We start from the raw sequence: 22,414 nt of genomic DNA on the forward strand, positions 1-22,414 counted from the left end.
CAAACTAAAATCTGAACAAAGCTCATAATCTGGATGGGTGTTTTTTCAGTTCTTAGCTAGTATATAAAAAAAAAAAACAAAGTGGTTTTGAATGGATGTGCATGTTACAATTATTTTTTGTTCCTTGAAACCACTTAATTCTAACTGTATGATGCAGGTTTGCAATGACTGTTGTATTATTAAAATTATTGTTAACATGTTCTTCCTTAAAGTTGAATATGGCAACACAATTTTTTGACATTTCTAATAAATTACTGTACAATTTTATATAGTGATTTTGTTTACTTGGTAACTTTATTTCTAGTAGGGCAATATTAAGCACATTTTAAAATACATATTTCAAAAGGTCCACAGCACTCACCTCCTCTAGTATTATTTCTTTCTGCAAAGGGAGTGAATTCAGGGGGAAAGAAAGGACCCCAGATTTCTCTGTTTCATTTCCACCAGTCAGCTGAAAAAATGTAAAAAAGCTATTGGGTATGAAGACATGAAAGGTTTATCATCTCTAGAACTTCTCCACTCAGAAGGCTAGTTCAGTTCACTGGTTCTATTAATTTCTTGCTCTAATTTAATTTGAATAATAATAACAGACAGAAGGAGAACTTACCTCTTCTGGTAATATGATATCCAGTCTTGTCTGGTCATTTATGATGCAGTGGAATATGATTATATGAAGGCTGGGGCCAGAGTCCAGCAAAATCTTCTGGCTTCCTTCATGTGATCCTTTCACTGTAAATGTAAGCTCTGGGTCTAAACAGAGAGGCAAGGAACCAGCAGAATTTTAACTATTACAAGCAAACACACATAACTAATTAAAAAACCTAACCTTCACTTTTTGTTGAATTTTTCTTACACCACAATGACTAAGTAGACTTCACGTGGCAAAAACAGGCTGAAACCTGATCTAAAATATCTTGGTGCATCTGTATAAGTAATCAATGCACAGAATTCACAGATTTTTAAAATATTATAGCTTGCTATTTGTTAGATGCTTTCCATGAATAAATTAAACCAAGATTTGTATTTAGAGGAGTGTCAGTTTCAAGGCATTTCGGATTATTCATGTTGCACAAAAGTCATTTATTTTATGTCAGTCTCTTCTGGTTCCTAGTATACATTGTATAATATTAAGACTAACAAATAATTCCATAAACCCAAAACTCAATCGGACTACTTGGCACGTGCCCCCACATCACCAAAACTGAAACAGCCTGCAGGCTGTGTTGCCTGTACAGAAAAGCCTTTATGTTCACAGAGAAATCATATGCTGTTCTCATGCAAGATCAGGGCCAAGAGACATTTAATTTTAGGTCACTAACCTTTCCTTCCCATGTTACATCTCAGTCTGAAACTTCCTGTAATGCAACTCGGTCATTGCTACCATTTTCTTCATAGAAGTCCATTTTCATTCACGAATTGACTCAGAACAGTCATGAGGTTTTGAGATTTGCCCCAGGAGCTACTGTTCATTACACAAGCTACTGGTCATTTAAATCAACTTAAAAACTAGCAAAGAATCCTGATGTATTTTTTAGAGCCATATTTTATAGCCAAAGTACTGTTTTGGTGATTCTGTGGTAGCAGAGGGCTTCCCTGCCATTTGTGAAGACACCTTTGATGCAGCTTTGCATTTAAACTTAGGTTTATTATTTTTATTAAGGAACCAAAAAAAAAGTCTCCTTCAGAACCCTAAATATGCACAAACTTTGTACATACTCAAACCCAAATCAAACACGAAGGATAAGATTTCTACACATTAGTTATAAGATCATTTTTAAGATCCCACTCAGAAAAAAATTCTTTTGAACAAACAATAAACAAAGAGAACTAACCTCATTTTTCCAAGTTTTTCAGTCTAGTATATGTGGCTCTATTTTTGCATCAGTTTAAAATTTGCCTCATAACTAAGCACTTGATGGACTTGAATTTTGACAGATACAATCTTTCTGCAAGGTGGGGCATGGCAAAACTAAGTATTATATGACACAGATAGAGCAATGTGCACAACAGATTATTAATTTTTTTCAACGTCTGGTATAATGGCTGAATCACAACACAAGAACAATAGGCTAATGAAGCAATAACCTCACTTGTGGATTGCTGCTTCAGCTTCCCTGTATCCACTCTAACCTCCAAACAGGAAACCTCACGTGCCTGCAGCGAGAGAGGATGAATGACGATTGAGAGAAGTAGAAATGCCATTGCAAGTGATTCATGCTGTTCCCAACCAACTCCTCTGGTTGATCAATGAGCAAGACAATTATTATCTATTACTAGGCTTTCAGATAACACGAGGACAATAATGATATGGTATTTCTTTCCAAAACTGAAATAAAGAGGAACAACTCACGAGCGGCTTTAACTTGGACAGACAATTAAGTAAAGAAGATGAGCCCTATTCAAAATAATGAGTTTATTAACATATGGAACTATTTTTATGAGCATTGTAACACTCTCTTCATTAACTCCTGATAGTTCTGAGTCTATCATTTATAGAAGAAAGTAGGTAGCAGTACTGGGTTTGGGAAACAGCTCAATGTTTCCAGAATTAGAAGCATGGACACTTGTTATACAGACACAAGAAAGATCATAATAAATATATACTTTACCACTAGTACTCCATTTGTAATAATGCCATCAGGATAATCCAGACTGAAAAAAAAAAAAAAAAAGGAAAATAATGTCACTGGTGGGAAAACTCAGACAAATATTTAAGTCTGTGGTTAACACATTAGTTCTTATATGACCTTTGACATGTCTGACTTTAACATTCTCACTCAAAAATACTTTAAAGCTTAGGATTAGATGATGAGCTGTGTTGCAGTTTTTTCCATCCACTCATAAGAGAATATGAAGCTGAATTTATACTCCTGTGGTCTTACACATTTGCTTCAGTAAACCATGCAATAAATACTGCTATGAGACATATTGATTTTGAGGACAGCTGCAGCTGTTAAATCCGTCTTGTTTCTTTCGAGCATTACACAGTTTTACCCAGGTTTCTGCCTAATACAACTGCCTAGCTTTCCACAATTTATAAAAAAAATTCCCTAATGGCAGGAAAAATTGTACTTAACCTCTATAATGTGACCTACAAATCTCACATGAGATTGCAATAGATCACTGTATGTAGAGATGTGTTTCCACATCTAGGGGCAGGAGTGTATTCATATACTGCAGCCAACAATTTCTTCATTCTAAACTATTTTCCCATCAGAAAAATCAGGCAGTGTCTCATTAAGGATATCTCATAATTTACAATTTCATTAAATTACAGATCTAAATTCATATTCTCTCTCAAGAACTGAGATTGCTCCAAAGGGAATACATCCATATGTATGCACTATTGACAAGGACTGAGCACTGACTCCCCAACCTGCTGCAGAGAGTATGAGCTGTTTATTCAGACTTTGCAAGCCATGGATTACACATTTGAGGTCTCACATAGTTCTGTACTTGATGTATGTATTTTATCTCAGCTGAAACCAAACAGCACAATTCCTTTAAAATTAGATAAATGACATTGTTTTCATCCACTTTAAGTGAAAATTTGCTACAACAATTAGATTTAAGTATAAACACAAATGATAGCATTCACTCAAAATTGAAAAGCTCATAAACAGTTTAATGTTTTGTTTCCAAGTCAGTATTTTCTTTAAGAGAATATTAATATTTCCTTTAAGAGAAAAACATGAACTGGCTAAATACACTGCGGAAAATTCAGGAAAAGCTTTCAATTATAAGAAAACATCAACAACAAACTCAAGCAAACTCTGGTCAAAACCCCCCAGTCATAAACTTTAAAATTTTGTAAATTTTTGGGGAAATGTATTTCTAAAGAGTTCAAAGAACATTGGTCAGGAACAGGTGAAAATATACTCAGTGTTTCCATCTGCATACAGGTAAATGTGTGTAAGCACCACTCCAGTTTTGTTTCAGACAAAAATTTTTGTTCTTAATTCCTATTTTGTAGTCAAATAGTTGTTACATTACATGACATATGGTGTCACCATCCTCAAATAACTCATTAAAAAAATCAAGGAAAGCAAGAAACAGCATGATAGATATTAGAAGACCTCAGCCTGCATAGCCTGGTGAAATGAAAGTGCAAAGACAGGCAAAGATATCTGTTCATGGAGGTAAACATCTAGTAAAGTGCAGTATTATTTGAGTTGCTGGTATCAACAAAGTGTAAAGTTAGGTTCAAAGTTAGGAGGTCCCAGGCATGACCTTCAAACAGGGTGGGAGACCCTGCATTTTTATACAGAGCAGAGCTTGGAAGAGCCCTGGGAAGAACCAGGACACCTCTGTCATGAAGGACCAATGGCTGAGATGTCTCTGTTGGGCTGTCACCTCTGCTGCCACCCCTGTAAGGAAGTCCAGCTGCTGTTACATGTTAGTATGGTGGACCTGGTGGTCCATACCTTTGTTTTAAGAAGAGCAAGGGCACTCATCTTTCTCTGAATCCTAGGAAATCAGCTGTGGCTAGAAACACAGCTGAACTGGGTGCAGAAGAGCTCAGGTTGGCAGGAATCTTTAAATATTTTGCCTACCTTTGGAGCACTGAATAAGTTCCACTAGCTGGGATTACTGGTAATTTCTCTGACAACCAACCTGCTATTAGACAGCTCTCTCCACACAGAGTTATGCTCCTGTTCTCTTCTCCATCACAGTTTGTGATGTGTGGGCTTTTTTTATTGCAGACCTCAGTTTCACTAGGAGAACTGGGAGTATATTATGACCTGTAGCAGGGAAAGACAAAAACAGAGGCTCTGGGCATCCTTCCTCGCTTAAAGTCTGTGGCAGGAATGCCTAAGGCTGCAGTGTACTCTACGAATCCAGGGATCATTTCCCATCACCTGGTATACATCAAACTTCTGCCTTCTCCTTTCTGGGTTATGCCTGACATAATGGAATGGGTAATTTTGAATAGGAACTTAGAGTCACATGGGTTCTTATATTGCAGTTCTCATTTAGGCTACTATGCTCCATTTCACCAGAGAATCCGGACTTTTGATACCTATCTAAAAGTTTTGAATTCTTTCATGTCAGATCCAGCTTTCCCTTCCTTTAGTAGCTTCCATAATAATGCAGGCTACTTTTCTGAACTTTCTGACAGCCCAAGAGAAGCATGGGGGATGGTACTGTCTCAGTAAAAAAAGCTGTATTCACCTCAAAGGTTCTTTCTTTAAACTTTTGCCTTCAGTGCTCCTCCACACATCAATACAAGCATTACATTTGGCCCCCAACTGATGGAGACTCAGCCTGAGGGTTTCTCAGCAGGGCCCAAGCCAAATGGCTGGCATGATCTGCTGGCTTCTCCTGCACATGAGGAGGATTTCTCAAAATAACACAGCGGAACTACAGAAAGAAAAAAAAGACTTTTATTTTCTAAAAATCCTGCTTTTGCCATATTTCATTAATTAATATTTAACTTTTATACAGCTTTTTGTACATCTATTTACATTTATTTCTGTTAATTGGGCTTTGTTTTAAACATAGTCTTTCACATTTGAAAAAAAAAAAAAGGGAGAGGGAGTGGAGATGAAAGGTTGTGTAAGAGTGGTACTTCATTCTTCTAAGAGTTGTTAGAGATGCACTTCCTCAGCTTGAGACATCTGAAAGGTAAAAGAGGCCAAAAAGAAGATCAGCAGGTACAGCAAACACCCTGGGGCTCTTAGACCTTTCCTTGGAAACTCAAATCACCTTGCAGCTCACCAGAAGCCCCTCTGTGGCCCCTCATGTCAAGCGTGGCCCTCAGTAGAAGTCGGAGGGGAGGGGGATGTTGAGCGAGCGCAGCCACCGGCTCCAGCGGGACCCCGTCCCTGTAGCGACGCGGATGGGCTCGTTCTGGTGCTGCACCCTGCCAGTGCAGACACGGGAGAAAGGCCACGTTACCACTGACAACCACCAGAGAACAGCCCAAACAGCACTAAAGCACACGAACCAGCAGCCTGCGTACAGCAGCCTTACCTTTTCTGTCACTGCTGCCCAAGCGCAGCAGCTCTCACGCCAGCTGGGCTCCTGCAATGGGCCCAGAAAACATTGGGCAGGCATTTGCAATCCCTTGGCTTGGTTGCTGCTGAAAAGGCACTTGGAGGAAGGAGCATGCCTTCCTCTCTGTGTCGTTAGGATCAAACATCTGGCCCTCAGTGCCTGCCACTCTCCAGCAGAGGTGAGCATTTGCTGGTACTGCAGCAGTGGCATAAGGGTGAGGCAAAACTAGAGAGGGTGCTCATCTTGCTGTTGTGGAAACCCACTAACAAAATGAAGGTTTTTTTCCATTTTAAATAAAATGCAACAGGAATGGATGCAGGAACAAATCATCATACAGCCTTCCAATGTAACATGAGGTAATTGTTATAATGTTCTTTTTGGTAGAGGTAACACAAAACACAACCTTTGCAGTGAGGTTATAGGCAAACAAAAATAGGAGCAGCAAAGCCACTATCATAGGTGTAACCCAGGAAACATTTTTGGCCTGGAGTTACACTTCATGTGTGGTATTATTCATGTGAAATGCTGGAAAGAAAGAAAAAGGCTAATGTAATAAACCTTGCAATTAGTAAAATCTAGAATGAAGATGGGGAAGAAATTAAAAACTGTGGATAAAAAACATCACGAAAAATTGCTGGTGGGAATAATTATTAATTTCAGAAATAAACTGCCATATCACCCCCACAAAAGTATTTTCTCATTGTTCCCATCACAATACAGGATTTCTAGAAACTATCCCACATGCTTATCTGTACTCCTTGTTATCAGAGGGCTCTCTCCTACTGAAAATTATCTCTAATCTCTGTCAACACTGCTCCCATCCAGCACTGACAAAAAATCTTACCAAAACCTGCTGAGCTTGTTCAACACAAGCTCACCAGAAGAGGCTGGTGTGGGTCCATAGCTTTCTGGTGACACATTCAACTACTTCAGGGCTTTCCAGGGCTCTCTAGTTTATCTATGCAATCCATTGTCTACAGTTTTATTGGACAAATCCTTTCATTAATTACTCCTGACATCACACATTCCAAAGGGAGGGAAAAAAACCACCCTCTCAATATCCTACCAAGACCACATATTTAATCAATCCAGATGTGCTTAGAGCCTTATTCCAGACTCAGCTGATGGGCAGAACAACACTGACCACCACACAAATGCAAGAAATGTGAATGAGGGATAGTAGAGGAAAAGTCAATCTGCCTTCTGGCATCAAGTCCATTTTTTTGTCCTACTGTGAGCTCACAGGGACATTCCCCCATTTATAAAGCAGCACCTTCTTGCCTTTGCATGTGGAGTTCTTCAGGCCACAACCATTACATTGGTCACTGAGGAACCACACTATGAATGAAAAATAGTAGACCAGATGCCTTCTTGCTGGAGCAACTGAGCCATGACAGTCACACTTTTTAAAACCTCTCCTTTGAGACTGCAAAGGATTATTTTCATTGGTACAGTTCCAACCATCATCTTCCAACCAGCAGAATTCCTGCTCAGGCATCGCTTGCAAAAACTGTCCCATTTCTGACTTTATTGAATACAACTCCATGAAAAGGGAATTGGCTGCAAGGTCAGACAGAAGAGTTTGGCACAGAGCTGGAGCCACACATGCTCCAAGACAAGTTCCAGCCTCTGTTCCCATACAGAAACCCACTTGTGCACAACATCCAAGCCAGAGAACCTCTTGGACCTCCCCCATTAAAGACACGATTATCAAGAGTGTGATTCTCCGTACAACTCCATAACCCATCCTGTAACTTGCAAGAGAAGGAGGACTCTAGACAGGAGATCTGTGATGCCTGCTGGAGCTTCCCCATTGCCATTACCAATGTTGTGACACTCCTGCTACGTGACAGGCACTGTTTGTCTTGGTATTGCTGGGCCTTTTGCCAGTTCTGGTGCAGAGTAAACAACAAACAATCCACCCTCCATGAGTTGCAAAAGAGATTTTGAGACTCTTCCAGCTCTGATAGCTCTTTTGTGTGTGAACACTGAGATCTTTCCTTCTCCAGTTCTTAACGCTGGGCTGCTGTCCTTATTTCCCCTGCTGTCAGGAATTCAAAGTATCCGCCCAATATTATCCTGCTAGGCCTCCTGGAGTGACCCAAATGCCTTGAGAAGGTCCCAGCAGTACCACCTAAGAGCAGTACCTTCTCTAATACATCCTCTAAATAGTAAAACTCCACCAACATCTTTCAAGCCTACCAAGTGAAGCTACTGCTGTTCCTCCAGCTTTCCTGGTTTCTCAGTCCTCAGACTCCCACAGTAGTCTTTGGACCTTTATGCAGAATATTTGGCTCCTTTCCCTACCACAGCTCCCCATGTGTAGCCAGATGAATTGAGCAGATAAATCTATGGAAGTGCATTTTATAATGTTGAGAATTTGAAAAACCAGATTCCCCAAGAAGGGGGTAATTAGGACATTTAGGCTTGGCACTCCTAATGGTCAAAACTTCCTGAATATTGTCATTGTCCTCATACTTCCTTGTGTAACTCATTCACTCAAGCGAAAAAAGAGAACAGGAAGACGTTGCTGCCCAAGAGACAAAATTCAAACAGGAAAAAAAAAATCATATTTCAGATATTTGAAATCTAAAAGTATGTATTCTAAAATTCTATTTTACTATACTTGAATGAAAATACCTAGCTACTGCAGGTTTAAGAAGCACCATCACATATGAACCAGATTTTCAGACTATTTTTATACTGAATATAACACTTTATTAAGAATTTAGGACTCTACTCACGTGTTCTGCAATGTGAACTCCACCTCCAGCTCCTCACGTGCCTGAAGAGAGAAGATAAAAAAAAGAAAGACTGATTACTTATTTTTCTTCACAGCTTTCATCATACCAGTTATACATAATTTTTTAAATATGCATTTAAAATAGAACTTAGGAAAATTCCCAGAATGCAAGAAAACCATAGTTTTGACTGAAGATATTGAATTTTTAGATATTGAAAAGCAGCTGCTAAAATTTTTTGAATCTAAATGCTTTATAAGCACATCTGCATGCTTAAGAATCGCTATTCTGCTGAAATAGCTATTTGTTCATATTTTAATTCCCAAAACAAAAAGAATTAGCCTCTTTAATACCATTACAGTTAAAAGGAGTTGAAAACTCAGAATTTACACCAAGAGCAAACCAACATCCCAGAAATATTCAGAATGAGGACTGGATAACTAGTTGCAGGTGGTTCCATCCTGTATTTTCTGCATAGATATTTGTTCTAAACTAAAGCTAGCAAAAAGCACAATTTCTTAGAATTGCAGCAAAATACAGTTTAAGTAGATGTTTCCTAAAATGAAGCACTGTAAAAGGATCTATTGGGATGGAAGGAGAGAATTTACTTTTGTTCTCACCAATTCCATTGCTCACCTGTGGATTCAGCTGGAACTTCACGCGGACGGTACGTCCCACAGTGAGCTTATCTATGTCAAAGAGAACTGTGCAGAGCTCATCATCCCTGGTGACTGTGTCTTCATCACACACCTTCAGCTCCAGCACGTTCTGCACAAAGAGGTTAAGAACATCATGGAGTTACTACTACATCCAAGAGCTCCATAAGGCAGGAAGATTCTCTAGACTAGGTCTTCTTTCCTCGCTCCTCCAGTTTTACGGGAAGGAGAAAAAAGAAGAAAGGGAAAGAGATAAAGGAAAGAGACTTGGGTTTATTAGATGTGAGATTACTGATAACTCTTCATACAAAAAAGAAGTAAGCTTGTTTCATTTCCCCAGGCACACAAGACAAACAGGTCATGCAGAACATTCATGAGTTTGTGATAAATAACTGCTAAAATGTTTCTATATTTATTTTATGGCCTTTAGTTCTAAGTGTATAAAACAGTCACAGGTAGGGACTGTTTTAGATGGCTTAAAGGATTTTCACAACGTCTTAAACTGAGTGATTTTGCCATTATTTTTATGTGATCTTTTTCTTGGGTTTGGCTTGCTTATGTCAAGATTGGGGATAGGATAGTAAAGCTGTATTCTGAAGAGCATTTAATTCCTTCTTATTTTAGTATAGCAAATGTATAAGTAACAAATAAGGGGAATAGAGCAACACTAAGGAGGATGTTAGCAACAGGGTTGTTGTTTTTTTTTTTCTGAGAAATCTTTAACATCATCTGTGTTTGGAACTAGCTATGTATGTATTGGTTTACTGCAGTTCTGTGTAATCTAATGACTAACTGCAGACACCAAATGGTGAAAAGAATTGATGCCAGCTACCTTGACACGGCGGTCAATCTTGTAGCAGAAAGCTTCATTCCAAACGGGGTTTTTGCTGTTCCTGATGGTCCTGGTCCGAACCTTCTCTGCGGAGGCGGTGGGCAGCCACAGTGTCACATAGCAATCTGAAAGGGTGACTGTGCAGGGAGAAGATGAGCACAGTTAAAATGTATCTGGAGAAAGAATTACTGCACAGTGCCCACTTAACCCTAATAAGCCAAAGATAGCACAGCTGGGGCTTTCTTCCTAAAACATACAGGATTTGGTATAAATAATAAAATGAAGCACTAACAGGAGAACAGATCTGCATCCTCACACATTTGCAATACCCATTTCCACCTTTTCACTCTTAGTTAGACATATTTTTTTATTCTAATGTTACTTTATACTTGAAATTGCACCATCCTCCACAGACAGTAGATGTTGCGTTTAATTTTATCTTCGTGATTATCGAACTGGCTGGGACAGGCAACACACCTCACAACCTTCCATCTGGGTTGTAGAGAGACTTGTTTTCTATAATTTCTTCCCCAGATTTTCTACCTTAGCTTAATGAAAACCTTTATTAACATGCTAGCTTAACTGAAGAACAGATTTTTTTTTTGATGAAAGGTGTTCTCAGATCAAAGCTGAAAAATTTGATTTATCACAAATCAGAATGTGCCTATTCCTTATTCATTCATATATTTGACAAAGGTTTTAGAAGTTGTGTGCTCCTCAGCAGTTCTTTCAGAAAACAAAATCCATTTAATCACCATAATTAAAATACTGTGTGTTCAATTCCTTCCTACTGCTCTCTCTGCAGACTGGAAAGATGCTGCCACCACCCATGTTTGGGGAAGGAAGCCATGAGTGCTAATGAAGACATCAGCTTCTCCTTTATTCTTAGTCCTCAAATTGGAGGGAGAACTCCAGGGAGTGAGGCTTAACAGAAGCATGATACAGGTGCCAATGGCCTTTCTCTCACACCTGTAATGCAATCTCCCTGTTCCACATTAGCAATGTTCAACCAGTCACCTGGTTCTTACAGCAACCTTGTGAGTCAGAGGAGACCAAATAATTCAGCTCATAGTCAATCCCTGCATCATGCTCAAAACGTGTAACAGTGTTATTACATTACATTAAGAGCAATTACTTCATGTATTTCCTCTTTATCTTTCCATAACAATCACAAATTTAGGTTTTCCTACCAGCCAAGCCATGCCTTTATTGTGTTGTTAACCATGCTATTACAATCAGCAAAATCTGGATTGTGACTGTGGGAAGGAAAGCATTTCCAGAAAGAGACCTAAGCCACACCTGATCAGAAGACTGTGACTGAGCAGATGTTCAACAGAGGCACAAATGTAAGCAGATGAAAATGCAAATGGTTAATGATGATTAAATACTACAGTTTGCATTTTCAAAGAAGATGAGACACTCTGATTATTCACAGTAGCAATATTAGGATTACGCAAATAAGTACACTGAGAAAACTTGAATTTCTTGGAACTGTTCAAGACCATCCCCCACCCTGGACAGAGTTTTGATCAACCTGATCTAGTGGAAGGTGTCCCTGTTCATGGCAGGGGGGTTGTTTTAAGGTCCCTTCCAACCCAAACCATTCTATGATTCTATGCTTTGCCCAAGATCCCCTAATGCAGTCAATGTCAGGGTCCAAAACTTAGTCTAGATTTTCAGGCCTTGACTCAAATCTATTAAAATTATCTTGTTCTGAAACATAAGTAGGGAGGAGTACTTTTAAAGTATTTTTATTTTTCACTAGTAAAGTAAATAGGAACATGAGAGTCAATGACCAAGAAGAAATGTTCACTTCAATAAATAACGCACAAATACTTCAATTATGAGAAAATATATATAAGATCAATAAATAGCCACAGAGAATGCCAAGATTTAACCAGCAAAATTGGAAGGCTAAAGTGGAGGAAATAAATGCTAACTCAGAATTGTAACAAGCATCATAGTTTTACCATTAGACACAGGCAGAAAAGGGACATTTTCCCACAGTTGAAAAAACGGAAGTTTCAAGGAAAGCTAGTTGAAATGTTTGCCTTATTGATGTCTCAGAAAATGTAAACACTACCTGAAATACCCTTCCCACTGTAGACAAAGAAATAGACAATTATTTTCCCCAATAACACAGTTTTTTCAGACAACAAATTTTCTGTTAAGAAAATACTCTTAATGAAAAGCTTACAAATCTCTCTGCCAGATACACTTTAGACAACTGTTTGGGATGCCCAAGTTCTGAATTTGGGGCATCTCAAGGGGTTCAAGATATGATATTCATCTGCTCTTGAGACCAGAGTGCCAAACAAGAAAGCCATATGGTGTGGCAGACATACCAACAGGTTTAGCCAAAATAGACCCTGATGATTCACAGTGATAAGGAGTGAGCAAATTGCTCTGGGAAGGACAGCCACAATGAAATAAAACACGAGCAGGCAGTGCAGACATACAGGAATACAGAAATGCACACTCAGTTTTTCATGTGGGTTTGTAGAGGCAATTGCAGTGGTGGCCTAGGCAGATCACACATTTGGTTGGTGCAAAACACCATTTGGGCATTTTAAAATTTGGATTTTGGTAAATCAAAAGTTGTGCATAAAATTATAAGCTCATGGAGTGTGTGCTTCTATACATAAAAACAGAACTTGAAGAAACCCCTAACTTTACACCTTATAAAGTGTTTCCTCTTTGTCTAATGAACCAAAGAAAAAAGAGAAATAAGCAGTAATACATTTGATGTAATGCAGTAGTATTACATTGTGGAAGGTGCTCAAGTAACCCAGAATACCACATATAAGGGCAGCAGAGATTTCTTCCCTGATAGTGATCAGTCATTCAAAAATACTGTTGTTAAGCACAACTTCCATGTGATCTAACCATATCCCTCCTGCCAGAAACCACCAAATCCAACCTCTGGTATGTTTTTTCCTCTACTTTTGACCCATCACACAAGTTAAAATCTATATCAAAATATAGGTTACATTAACTAAAATTTTCTTACAAACTATGATGTGCTGCATGAAATTCTGAGCATACCAAAAGAAAATTGATTTTGGCCATGTTCAGTAAGATTTTAGGAAACATAGTGTGGACTTTTTTTTTATATCCTTCAGGTTTATTCATGTGGTCGTTAGACTTGAATTTTCTAATTCCCTTTGTATTTATTTCACCTTTTTCTTTTGAAGTCTCAATTCTAGATATCCTTTTTTTCACTTCCCCTCACTTAAAAACCTGTCAAGTGCTCAGAGTACTGCTCTGTTAATTTTTTTTTCTGACTTTTAAACAGCTCCATTCTGTAGGTTAAATAAATTCCAAGACACACTGGATTTTATATCCATCATTTCCTGGATATGTACAAATTCTGCAGAAGTAATAGAATGCTTTTGCTTGTAAATATTTTCTTTTCATAGGCTTTCTTGCTACTGCTGATTTTACATCTGCATTGCCAGTTCTCTCCTTTCTTCCATCCAGAAATTCTGTAGGAAATAGTCAGGCTTCTTACTTTAAAATACAAGAATTTTCATGGTTTCCAGAGCAGATCTCAGATCAGCATATAAGTCTGATGTCAGAAGTGTAGGAAATATATCTCAAACAGTAAAATATGAAAAAAAGACATAAAATGCATCACCTTGCTTGAGTCAGTCCCTTTAAATTTCTAAGGAGAACGCAGTGCTTCAGTATTATAAATTATTCTTTCAAACTTACAGGAATACATGCTTTTATTCCTACACAACTTGAGAACAATAGCAGTGTACAAATATTTTCTTTAAACAATAGAACAATAGAATAACAAATATTTTCTTTTAAAAGTTATAAAAACCATCCAACAATAGTAGAAGTACTCACGCAAGTCTGCCTTCCGGGCATTCCTCACTCTTAGTATTTTTACAGTGAGCAAGTTGAAGGGAGATACTGGCGCCTGCACAAAAATTTAGAAAAGGAAAAAAGGAAAAAAAAAGACATTATTATTCTAGCCTGTACAGACTACTGTAACCGTGAAATTGTGAGGACGTAAACAGAAGAACAGTTTTCAAGGTTGAGACAAAACAATTCATCAAACCAAGTAGAGCAGTCAAAAATCTGTACAGATTTTTGGCACATAACTCTCTTCAGGCCTGAAATAGAAGTAATATGTTTCAAAATCACTCAAGTTAATGATAGGTGCCAAGAGTTTGATTTGATAAAGATCACGTCTTCCCATCATTGCCCCCTTATTATCCCAATAAACACCCCTAGAGCACACTCGTGGGTGTCCTCACCTCTCACACACCACTGCCTGCAGTGGAACAGGGTGTCTCTGGGACACCAAATGCTGTCACAGGAGCTCTGAAAGTAGGACTGTCTACCATGCACCAGCACAAGTCCCCACACCAGCACAAACTTCTGCACATAGCGAAAAATAGAAATGCAGCTGACAGTGATAAGATACTTCTCTTGAAGACTCTGGTGAACCTCTGATCATCAGCTCTGACCCCCAGCAGAAAGCTAGAAAAATCATCCCAGAGTTGATCTTGGGAATTAACTCACAACCTCACTAGATATCAGAAATCTTGAGCTCAGAGATATTAAGTCTATAATAATTCATAACCTCCATGGCTCATACTAATGAATCTTCATACTCCTTTGGCTATAAATTAGCCCTTTCCCCATTTCAGCTGTGAGATACCTGCTTAACTTCTTACTCTACCTCACATACTAACATCTCCTCTTTCATATATGCCATCTTTCATTCTAAAACCAAAATTTATGTACAGATACCATTTTTCTCAACACTTGCTCAAATTGATATTTAGCTTTCCACTTACTGATTCTGTTTTAGAACAGAAACTGGTTTCAATGTGCCCAAAAATTTATAAAATCTTTCTATCTCTACCAGATGGTGAGAACAAGGTACTAATACACCCTGGGGAGCAAGATGCTGGAAATCAGTGTCACAGGAAAGGGACCTGGGGGTCCTGGGCTGTGGCAATCTGGATATGAATCTGCAGTGCCCTGGCAGCCAGGAAGGCCAAGCGTGTCCTGGGGGGCATCAGGCACAGCATGGCCAGCCAGACAGGGGAGGGCATTGTCCTGCTCTGCACTGGGGTGACCTCACCTCGAGTGCTGGGGACAGTTTGTGTTTTATGCACATATTGTGGCATATTTGGCCACAATACAAGAATTAGAGAGTGTCCAAAGGAGGGCAACAAAGAAGGATCTTGAGGGGAAGCCATATGAGGGTGGCTGAGATCACTTGGTCTGTTCAGCCTGGAGTAGACCGAGGGGAGACCTCACTGCAGTCTGCAACTTCCTCACGAGGGGAAAAGGAGGGGCAAGCACTGCTCTCTCCTCTGTGGTAACCAGTGACAGAACCCATGGGAAGGGAATGGAATGAATTGGGTCAGGGGAGGTTTAGGTTGCATATTAGGAAAGGGTTCTTCACCCGGAGGGTGAGTGGGCACTGGAACAGGCTCCCCAGGGAAGGGGTCACAGCACCGGCCTGACAGAGTTCAAGAAAAGTCTGGACAATGCTCTCAGGCACATGGTGTGATTCTTGGGGATGGTGCTGTGCAGGGCCAGGACTCCATGGTCCTTGTGGGTCCCTTCATACTCAGAATATTCTGTGATTCTACCTCCACCCATACGCCCTCTCTCTTATTTTCATAGATATATTATAACCCCACAAAGCTGTGAGGTTACAATATATCTATGAAAGCAGTGTCCTAACACAAACACCTGGGCTTTATTGCTTAATGCAGGCATCAGAAGTGCCCGTATTAATAATAAAGCAGCAAAAGCATAAATTTTACACTGATGTTAACGAATAAAACATACCTTGCTATTATTTCCTTCATTCAGGGTATACATTTTGCCAAATTATGTCTTTTCGGCAGTATCACAGGCCTTATCCTGAAGGGCTTCACAATGCTTTGCCAGGGTGTCAAGCAACTGGGACCATAACATGACATTGGACAATAAGCCAATGTAATGAAGGAGGTCCTAGTCCTCATCAATGAAAACCTCAGCACTTCTGTAAAGTTAGCAGAGAACACAAACTGTCTCCAAGAAATAACCTGAGTAATCCCTGGAATATCATCTTGCACTTCCCTTTGAGTTGACAAAGGGGCCTGAAGATGCAGAGCTGAGGGGCAGTGACAGAGCAGCAGGAGGGTCAGAGAGGGTCAGTCTCTGATATGGGCACATTTGTTATCTGACCTGTCCAGTCTCTCACACAGGGCATTTTTACAGAGCACAAGTTTGCAAGCCCTGGGATTGTCAGGAGTGGGACATTTCAGTTGTCACAAAGTCTGTTTCACATCTCTATCTGCTTCCTTGTTCCAAACATGTCCACAAAGGATAACTTGGATAGACTTGAAAGAAGAAAGTTCTTTGGGGGAAAAAAACAAGCAAACAAACAAAAAAGGATTACAGTCTCCAATCCAAAGCAACCAAAAGATATCAGGCCCAGACTATAGAGCTGAAGTGCTACAACTAATTTTCTATATGAATAAAATAGTAGTGGGTAAAAGCGAGGAGCCCTCCTAGACACAGGGACCAGCAGCCAAGGCTTGTCTATCCCTGACACCTACTTGATTTTTACATTTATGACTTGATTTTTACATTTATGTTTTGTCCCTGCTTTCCCTATCCAATAAATTGTAAGTGTTTTTGACCTCAGAAATATTATTTCAGAAGATGTGGAACATCTCTTTTATGCAGAAAGAAGACGACTTGCATTCCTTAATTACAGAAAAATTGACTTGGGCAGAAGTTCCCCATTCCATGGAAATTCTATTAATTCCTGGGCCTAACACCATTTTAAAAGAACAACCTTGGCTCAGCTATTGGAAAACAAGCACCAAGACCTTTACTTTGTGAATCTCAAGTGGATAGTGATATCTCCCTGCAGCCACAAGCCACGTGGAGATAGGAACTGTGAAAGTTGTTCCCAGCTGCCCATCTTACCTGGCCATTTATGCAATTTTCTGCACAGCTATTACAATTCCATTCTGATGTATCTTGCTCTCCAAACTTATGGAAATGAGTCTCAGTGCTCAGCTTTGGGTTGTGGAGTGCCATCCTATACCAGAGTCCTAGAAGTCCAACCTTACAACTCCTAAATTTTAGGTGCCTGAATGCATTACCAAATCTAGCTATCAACCACTTACTCCAAGTCACACAGAAAAACTTGTCCTAAACTGGATAATCTCCTAGCAATTGGCAAAGATTTCCACATCCTAGTCTTTTATGTGATGATGACCATATCACAGACTGGGTAAGCTCTGAGGCCAGTTATTACAGTCAGTCATTACACACACTTCAACTTTCGGCTTCTATATTTATTTCATCTGAGACATGAATCTTACCTCATAAACCGGAAACACAAGCCAGGCATCTTAATGATCACTTTTGAAATGACTTAAATATATGAGGCTGCAAATGCAAGACTTGGTCACACTGTCCTACGTCAGATAAAAATTCAATTAAGTCCTGTGGCACGCTTGTGCAATCCTCACATATCCAGTCCAAGGGAAGTCAATAGGAGTGTTCACATACATGAGTGCTCATCCATATGAATGAATTATATAACTGGTCTCTAAAATTGCTCTATTTTAGTAAAGTCCCAAGCTTAAAAGTCTTTCATAGAATTTTTTTCTTAAGACAAGTGGAAAAAAAAAGGTGAAGCTCATACAATATTCCTAAGTTAAGAGATAAGGCAGTTATCAAAGCGCATGTGTATTTGGGGGAAAGCACTCTTCCTTTAACTTTCTCATCAAAGAGGAATATAAATCTCATCACTACTTAAAAAGCTATGAAAAGCAACAAAGAAATCACTCACCCTGTCAAAAAGAGCAGCAAGGCTTTAAAATACAGATCACTGCCCTGCTTCTGACCTGGGTCAGGTATGTGGTGCCTTTTAATTTCAAAACATTTTGGAGCCTCCTAGGCAGGCAGGATTTCACCTCAGGCAAAGTCAAACGCATAAGAAACACTTTTCCTTGTACTGCTATTTTGTATGTATTTCACCCATTTTAAAATACCCTGTAGCTGGGTCTTATCAAGTCAGTAGAAGTCCCCAAGTTTGTTTCAGGATAAAAGCAAATGGACCAGCACTGAGTCAATGGCTGCTTCTTTCCAAGAGCTATGCAAAACTTCTGTGGCTTCAGACTGCAATTTTCTTTTTTTTTTTTTTTTTCTCTTCCTGTTTGCAGCTCCACAGCTGTACATGTGTTAGAATGGATCCAAATCTGAGAAACCAGGATTCCCACAGTTCAACGTGTTTTGTTTCCTCAAGACCACACCAGTCTTTATCAGTAATTTAAGTGATCTAAAAAGTGTTACTCTTTTGACTGTCAGCATGAGGGCACTAACAAATTCTTCTCACCAGCTATTTTACATATTCTTTCTAATGTATATAGCTGCTCAAATTGAAAACCCACACATCCTACCAGTTGCCCTGAAACTCACTCTGACAATGAAAACTCATTTCCTTGACTGAGCCACTAAGTAACAAAAAGCAACTCAGGTATACTAGGCTTATGTACTTATCATAAATACCAACTTACATGATAAAAAAAAAAAAAGGAATAAAGTTCAAGTGCTTCCTGAATTTTACCTCTGTGAACCTTGGAGATTCAGGGCAGAAAGAAGGGGTTCTGGGTCCTGCTCTAAATTGTAGGTACGGTATTCATGTCAGTTCTGCCACCCTGAATACCTTGAAGATAAAAGTAACAATCTAAAGCCATGCAATTGTACAGGTCTCGCACCTTGGGACCTACTAACAATGTAAAAAGCACTACAGATAAAAAAGCCAGATTGATCTTCAAAACACAGGCTAGAACCAAAATACGAATTTTTATTATTCTAGCACACCTCTTAGGGCTGCAAGACTATATACAGACACCTAAACATCATTTTAGAAGACAGTTTCTGAAGAAATTCTGCAAAGTCTTTACCACAGCATTTCATTTTGAACAGAGAAAATAAGTGACTCTCAGGCACAACCAGGCATCAGATACTATCAATAACAGCAAATCTCCACAAGAATTTACCACCATTTAAAAGATTGTCTAGATCACTCTGGTTTCCCTATGTGGATGCAAAGCTGGGAAGACCCCACATCACTGAAGGAGGGGCAAAAGCCCATCTTGCAGACAGATCCCCAGAGAGTTTCAACTGATACTGGCAGCCCCAAACCCACTGCAAGTGCCAGAGGACAGCCTCATCCTGCTGCCATTGCCTTTGTTCCCATTCACTGGCTCATAGGAGCTTATCTGATACATTTTCCTTTATGCTAATACCTCTTCACATAGATGTCTGCTAATTGCCCAGCAATTTTTAATTTGCCTGTGCAAAGAATTCATCCTCAACTCAGCCTTTACAAAACACCTTTTGCTCTTTTTTAGCCTTCAGAGAAGTTTGGGCACTACTCCCACTCCTACTAGGCTGATAAGATCAAGCCTGTCAGAAGACTGAACTCACCACATTTATTCCAGCATTTTACCTGTGAGTGCTGTACTGCACAGAGAACTGCAAGCTCTAGGACAGACCATTACACTGCAAAGAAAGGCTACAAGGAATACCAGAACACTAGGAACAACTGGAAGACCCACATAAAAGCTCTCCTTATAAAGGAATAAACGATAAGAAAACTGGCGTATTTCATCCAAAGAAATCAAAACACAAAAGAAGGGAGTAATTAAAAATCTGATATAGTTGAAGTACAAGCCAGCCCAGATAAAGTGCAACACATAAGCATCAGACACCAACAGCAGCCAGACTATTTAGAGCTTATGGAAAGCCATGGCAATACTCCATCTACAGAGCTGAAGTTGCAGCTCAGCTTTTCAGTGCTCAGTAAACTTTGCAACACAGCTTTCCCCCGAGCCATTGAATTCCTAAAATTTTTTCTGGTGATCTGCATTCAGCACTGGACAGCATTTAATGAAGGGCCAGCTAATTGCTACCTACCGTTCTCACCGCTGGTGCTGAGGTGCTCGTAAAAGTCTAGGAAAAACAACACAAGGCAAAGTTAAGAAAACTAAACTACATGTTAAATGCTTACTTTAGGCTGACATATCAAAACATCTCACATTCAAAGACACATTTTGAGCTATGCTTTTAAACTGCATCATTAGGTGCTTTACCGACCACCATCACAACTCTCTTCCAGCTTCTTATTTCCTTTTTTGTTTATAGGGAAGCACTAGAAGCACTGTTGTTAGCCCTAAAATGCAGCATGAAAATGCAAATGTGCCATGAGGTTCTGCAAAGCCTAGACTAGGAAAGCCATCCTTGCAACAAGATCTGAGGAACAGCAAACTCGATCTCCCTTGATTGCCACTCATTCTCCTCCGTGATCAACTTCACTGGAACACCAGACAATTTTACCCACTTTACACTTGCTATCACCTTGTTTTGCTTACCTCACTTGTACTTAAATTTGATCCCATTGCAGCCCCAGTTGCATCTAAGTCCAGTGTTAAAGGTTACTGAGTCGTATGGCTGGCAGGAACTCCTCATGCAGGTTAGGGGTGGAGGAATAGGGATTTTATGACGAGGCTCTCCTGCCCCACCCCCTGATTATTTCCAGTCATTAGGCAGTCACCTCACTGCTTCCTGCAGCCTATTAGAGCACCTCAACTGAGTCAGCAGAATGAGGAGCAATTCCTTCTCTACCCACTGTGATGTTCAGGGAGGAAGCTGAAGCCCCTTTCTGCCCAGGTATTGCTCTCTCCAGATGGTACTGGCTACTGGTAATGAAAAGTTTTGCATTTATGCATCAGCTCTAACCCCAAAGCAAAGTGCTTCTGACTAATTAAATCACAGCTCTCGGAGTATCTCTACACTGCCACCATCATGCTGCAGGGTAGTAGAGATGTCAGCAGCTTCTTTCCAAACCATAAACTCAAATACCTGTTGCAGTCTTCCCATAGCAGCACAGTCCAGGCAGCTAAGTCTTGCAGTTCAGCAAGGTGACTCAATTGTGATGCCACAACTGAACAACTGCAGCACTCCCAAAGCTACTTTGAGCATCTCTGTGCTACATTTAGCAACCTCAACACATGCTGAGTATTCTTTGCCTGGATATTTATTGTATATACAGAAAAAAAAGTTAATCCATGTTCAGAAATCTTGCAGTTTGATATTAAATCAAACAAGAGGGAAGGGAGGAGCTATTAGCAGAAGGTGAAACTTGGGAGCGGAAGGATGAGGCAGGAGAGAGGGTTGTGCTCTCCTGCGTGGGCCTGGGGAGCACAGCAGTTGACCCATCCTCAGAGCTTACTTCAAAGGGATCTGTGTGTGCTGGCTCTCACAGTGAGCCCAGCAGGCACACTGTGAGAAACTCCAGGGCACAAAACCCTCCCTGACTGCTCTACACCCCGGTGTACAGTGACTCACTGCCTTGTAAAGTGTATCAGAGTAGCCCTAAACTAGCATGCATGTGCAGGCTGGTAGATTTTGGAGCATGCAAGAGCAGACTCTGGCTCTGCCAGGATCTTTCTGAAGATCCATACATGAGACAGCACTTCACAATTTACAAAATTATTCCAGAGTCAGTGCATCTTACCCACTAAATGGTTTCCTGAATGTTCAGACTGTTTCCCTCATCTCAAAACAATGTCATCATTGCCATTCCTAAAATATGCTCCTAAATTTTTCTCCCTCTCCTGCTCATGACAACCATCAGGTTTTTGGCTGTCATTTTCTCCCTTAACCCCTACCTGTCCACATCTCACAAGAAGGCTTTGGAATACACTATGTTTTAAAGACCTGGCAACCTTATGGCAGGCAAGAATAACAATGTCAACAGTTTCTCATTCGTGCAGTGAATACCTGATAGAACTAAGCACTGAATGCTCACAACACCTCTGACAGTAAGTCCTTGTCAGCCCTGAGAAAACGTGATGGCTTATTCACTGATGTCTACTACACCACCCGCTAAAAATAAAAAATCATGAATTTACAGTTTGCCCCACTGGACTTTTAGAAGTAGAAATGTGTCCCTAGGATTATAATTTCAAAAATACTACAATTTCCAAGGTCATGTATTATGTTGGGGTTTTGGCATTTTTCATTAGATCTTCCACAATTCAAGGACAATTTCAAAGACAATCATAAAGCATGAATTAAGCAAATTCATGTCTGAATTTACCCAAAGCCTAAAGAGCCATATATTGCCTCTTTTTAGCCATCAC

General features: G+C 39.8%; 1 protein-coding gene across 1 annotated transcript in view; it reads right to left on the bottom strand.

Moving 5' to 3' along the window:
- The window catches only part of LOC132328995 (cytosolic phospholipase A2 epsilon-like), a 33,263-nt gene extending 12,486 nt beyond the window's left edge, over window positions 1–20,777 (bottom strand). Inside the window, exons 1-10 of the mRNA XM_059849524.1 lie at window positions 20,642–20,777; window positions 20,187–20,222; window positions 14,082–14,154; window positions 10,227–10,363; window positions 9,375–9,506; window positions 8,742–8,782; window positions 2,610–2,652; window positions 2,091–2,154; window positions 608–750; window positions 362–451 (exon numbers count right to left, since the gene is read on the bottom strand). Coding sequence (XP_059705507.1) covers window positions 362–451; window positions 608–750; window positions 2,091–2,154; window positions 2,610–2,652; window positions 8,742–8,782; window positions 9,375–9,506; window positions 10,227–10,363; window positions 14,082–14,154; window positions 20,187–20,222; window positions 20,642–20,668 — 786 coding nt within the window. The 5' untranslated portion in view covers window positions 20,669–20,777. The remainder of the gene's footprint in view (window positions 1–361; window positions 452–607; window positions 751–2,090; window positions 2,155–2,609; window positions 2,653–8,741; window positions 8,783–9,374; window positions 9,507–10,226; window positions 10,364–14,081; window positions 14,155–20,186; window positions 20,223–20,641) is intronic.
- Between the last annotated feature and the right edge of the window lie 1,637 nt (window positions 20,778–22,414).

Source organism: Haemorhous mexicanus, chromosome 6 (genome assembly GCF_027477595.1).
Source record: "Haemorhous mexicanus isolate bHaeMex1 chromosome 6, bHaeMex1.pri, whole genome shotgun sequence".
NCBI classification, from domain to species: domain Eukaryota; kingdom Metazoa; phylum Chordata; class Aves; order Passeriformes; family Fringillidae; genus Haemorhous; species Haemorhous mexicanus.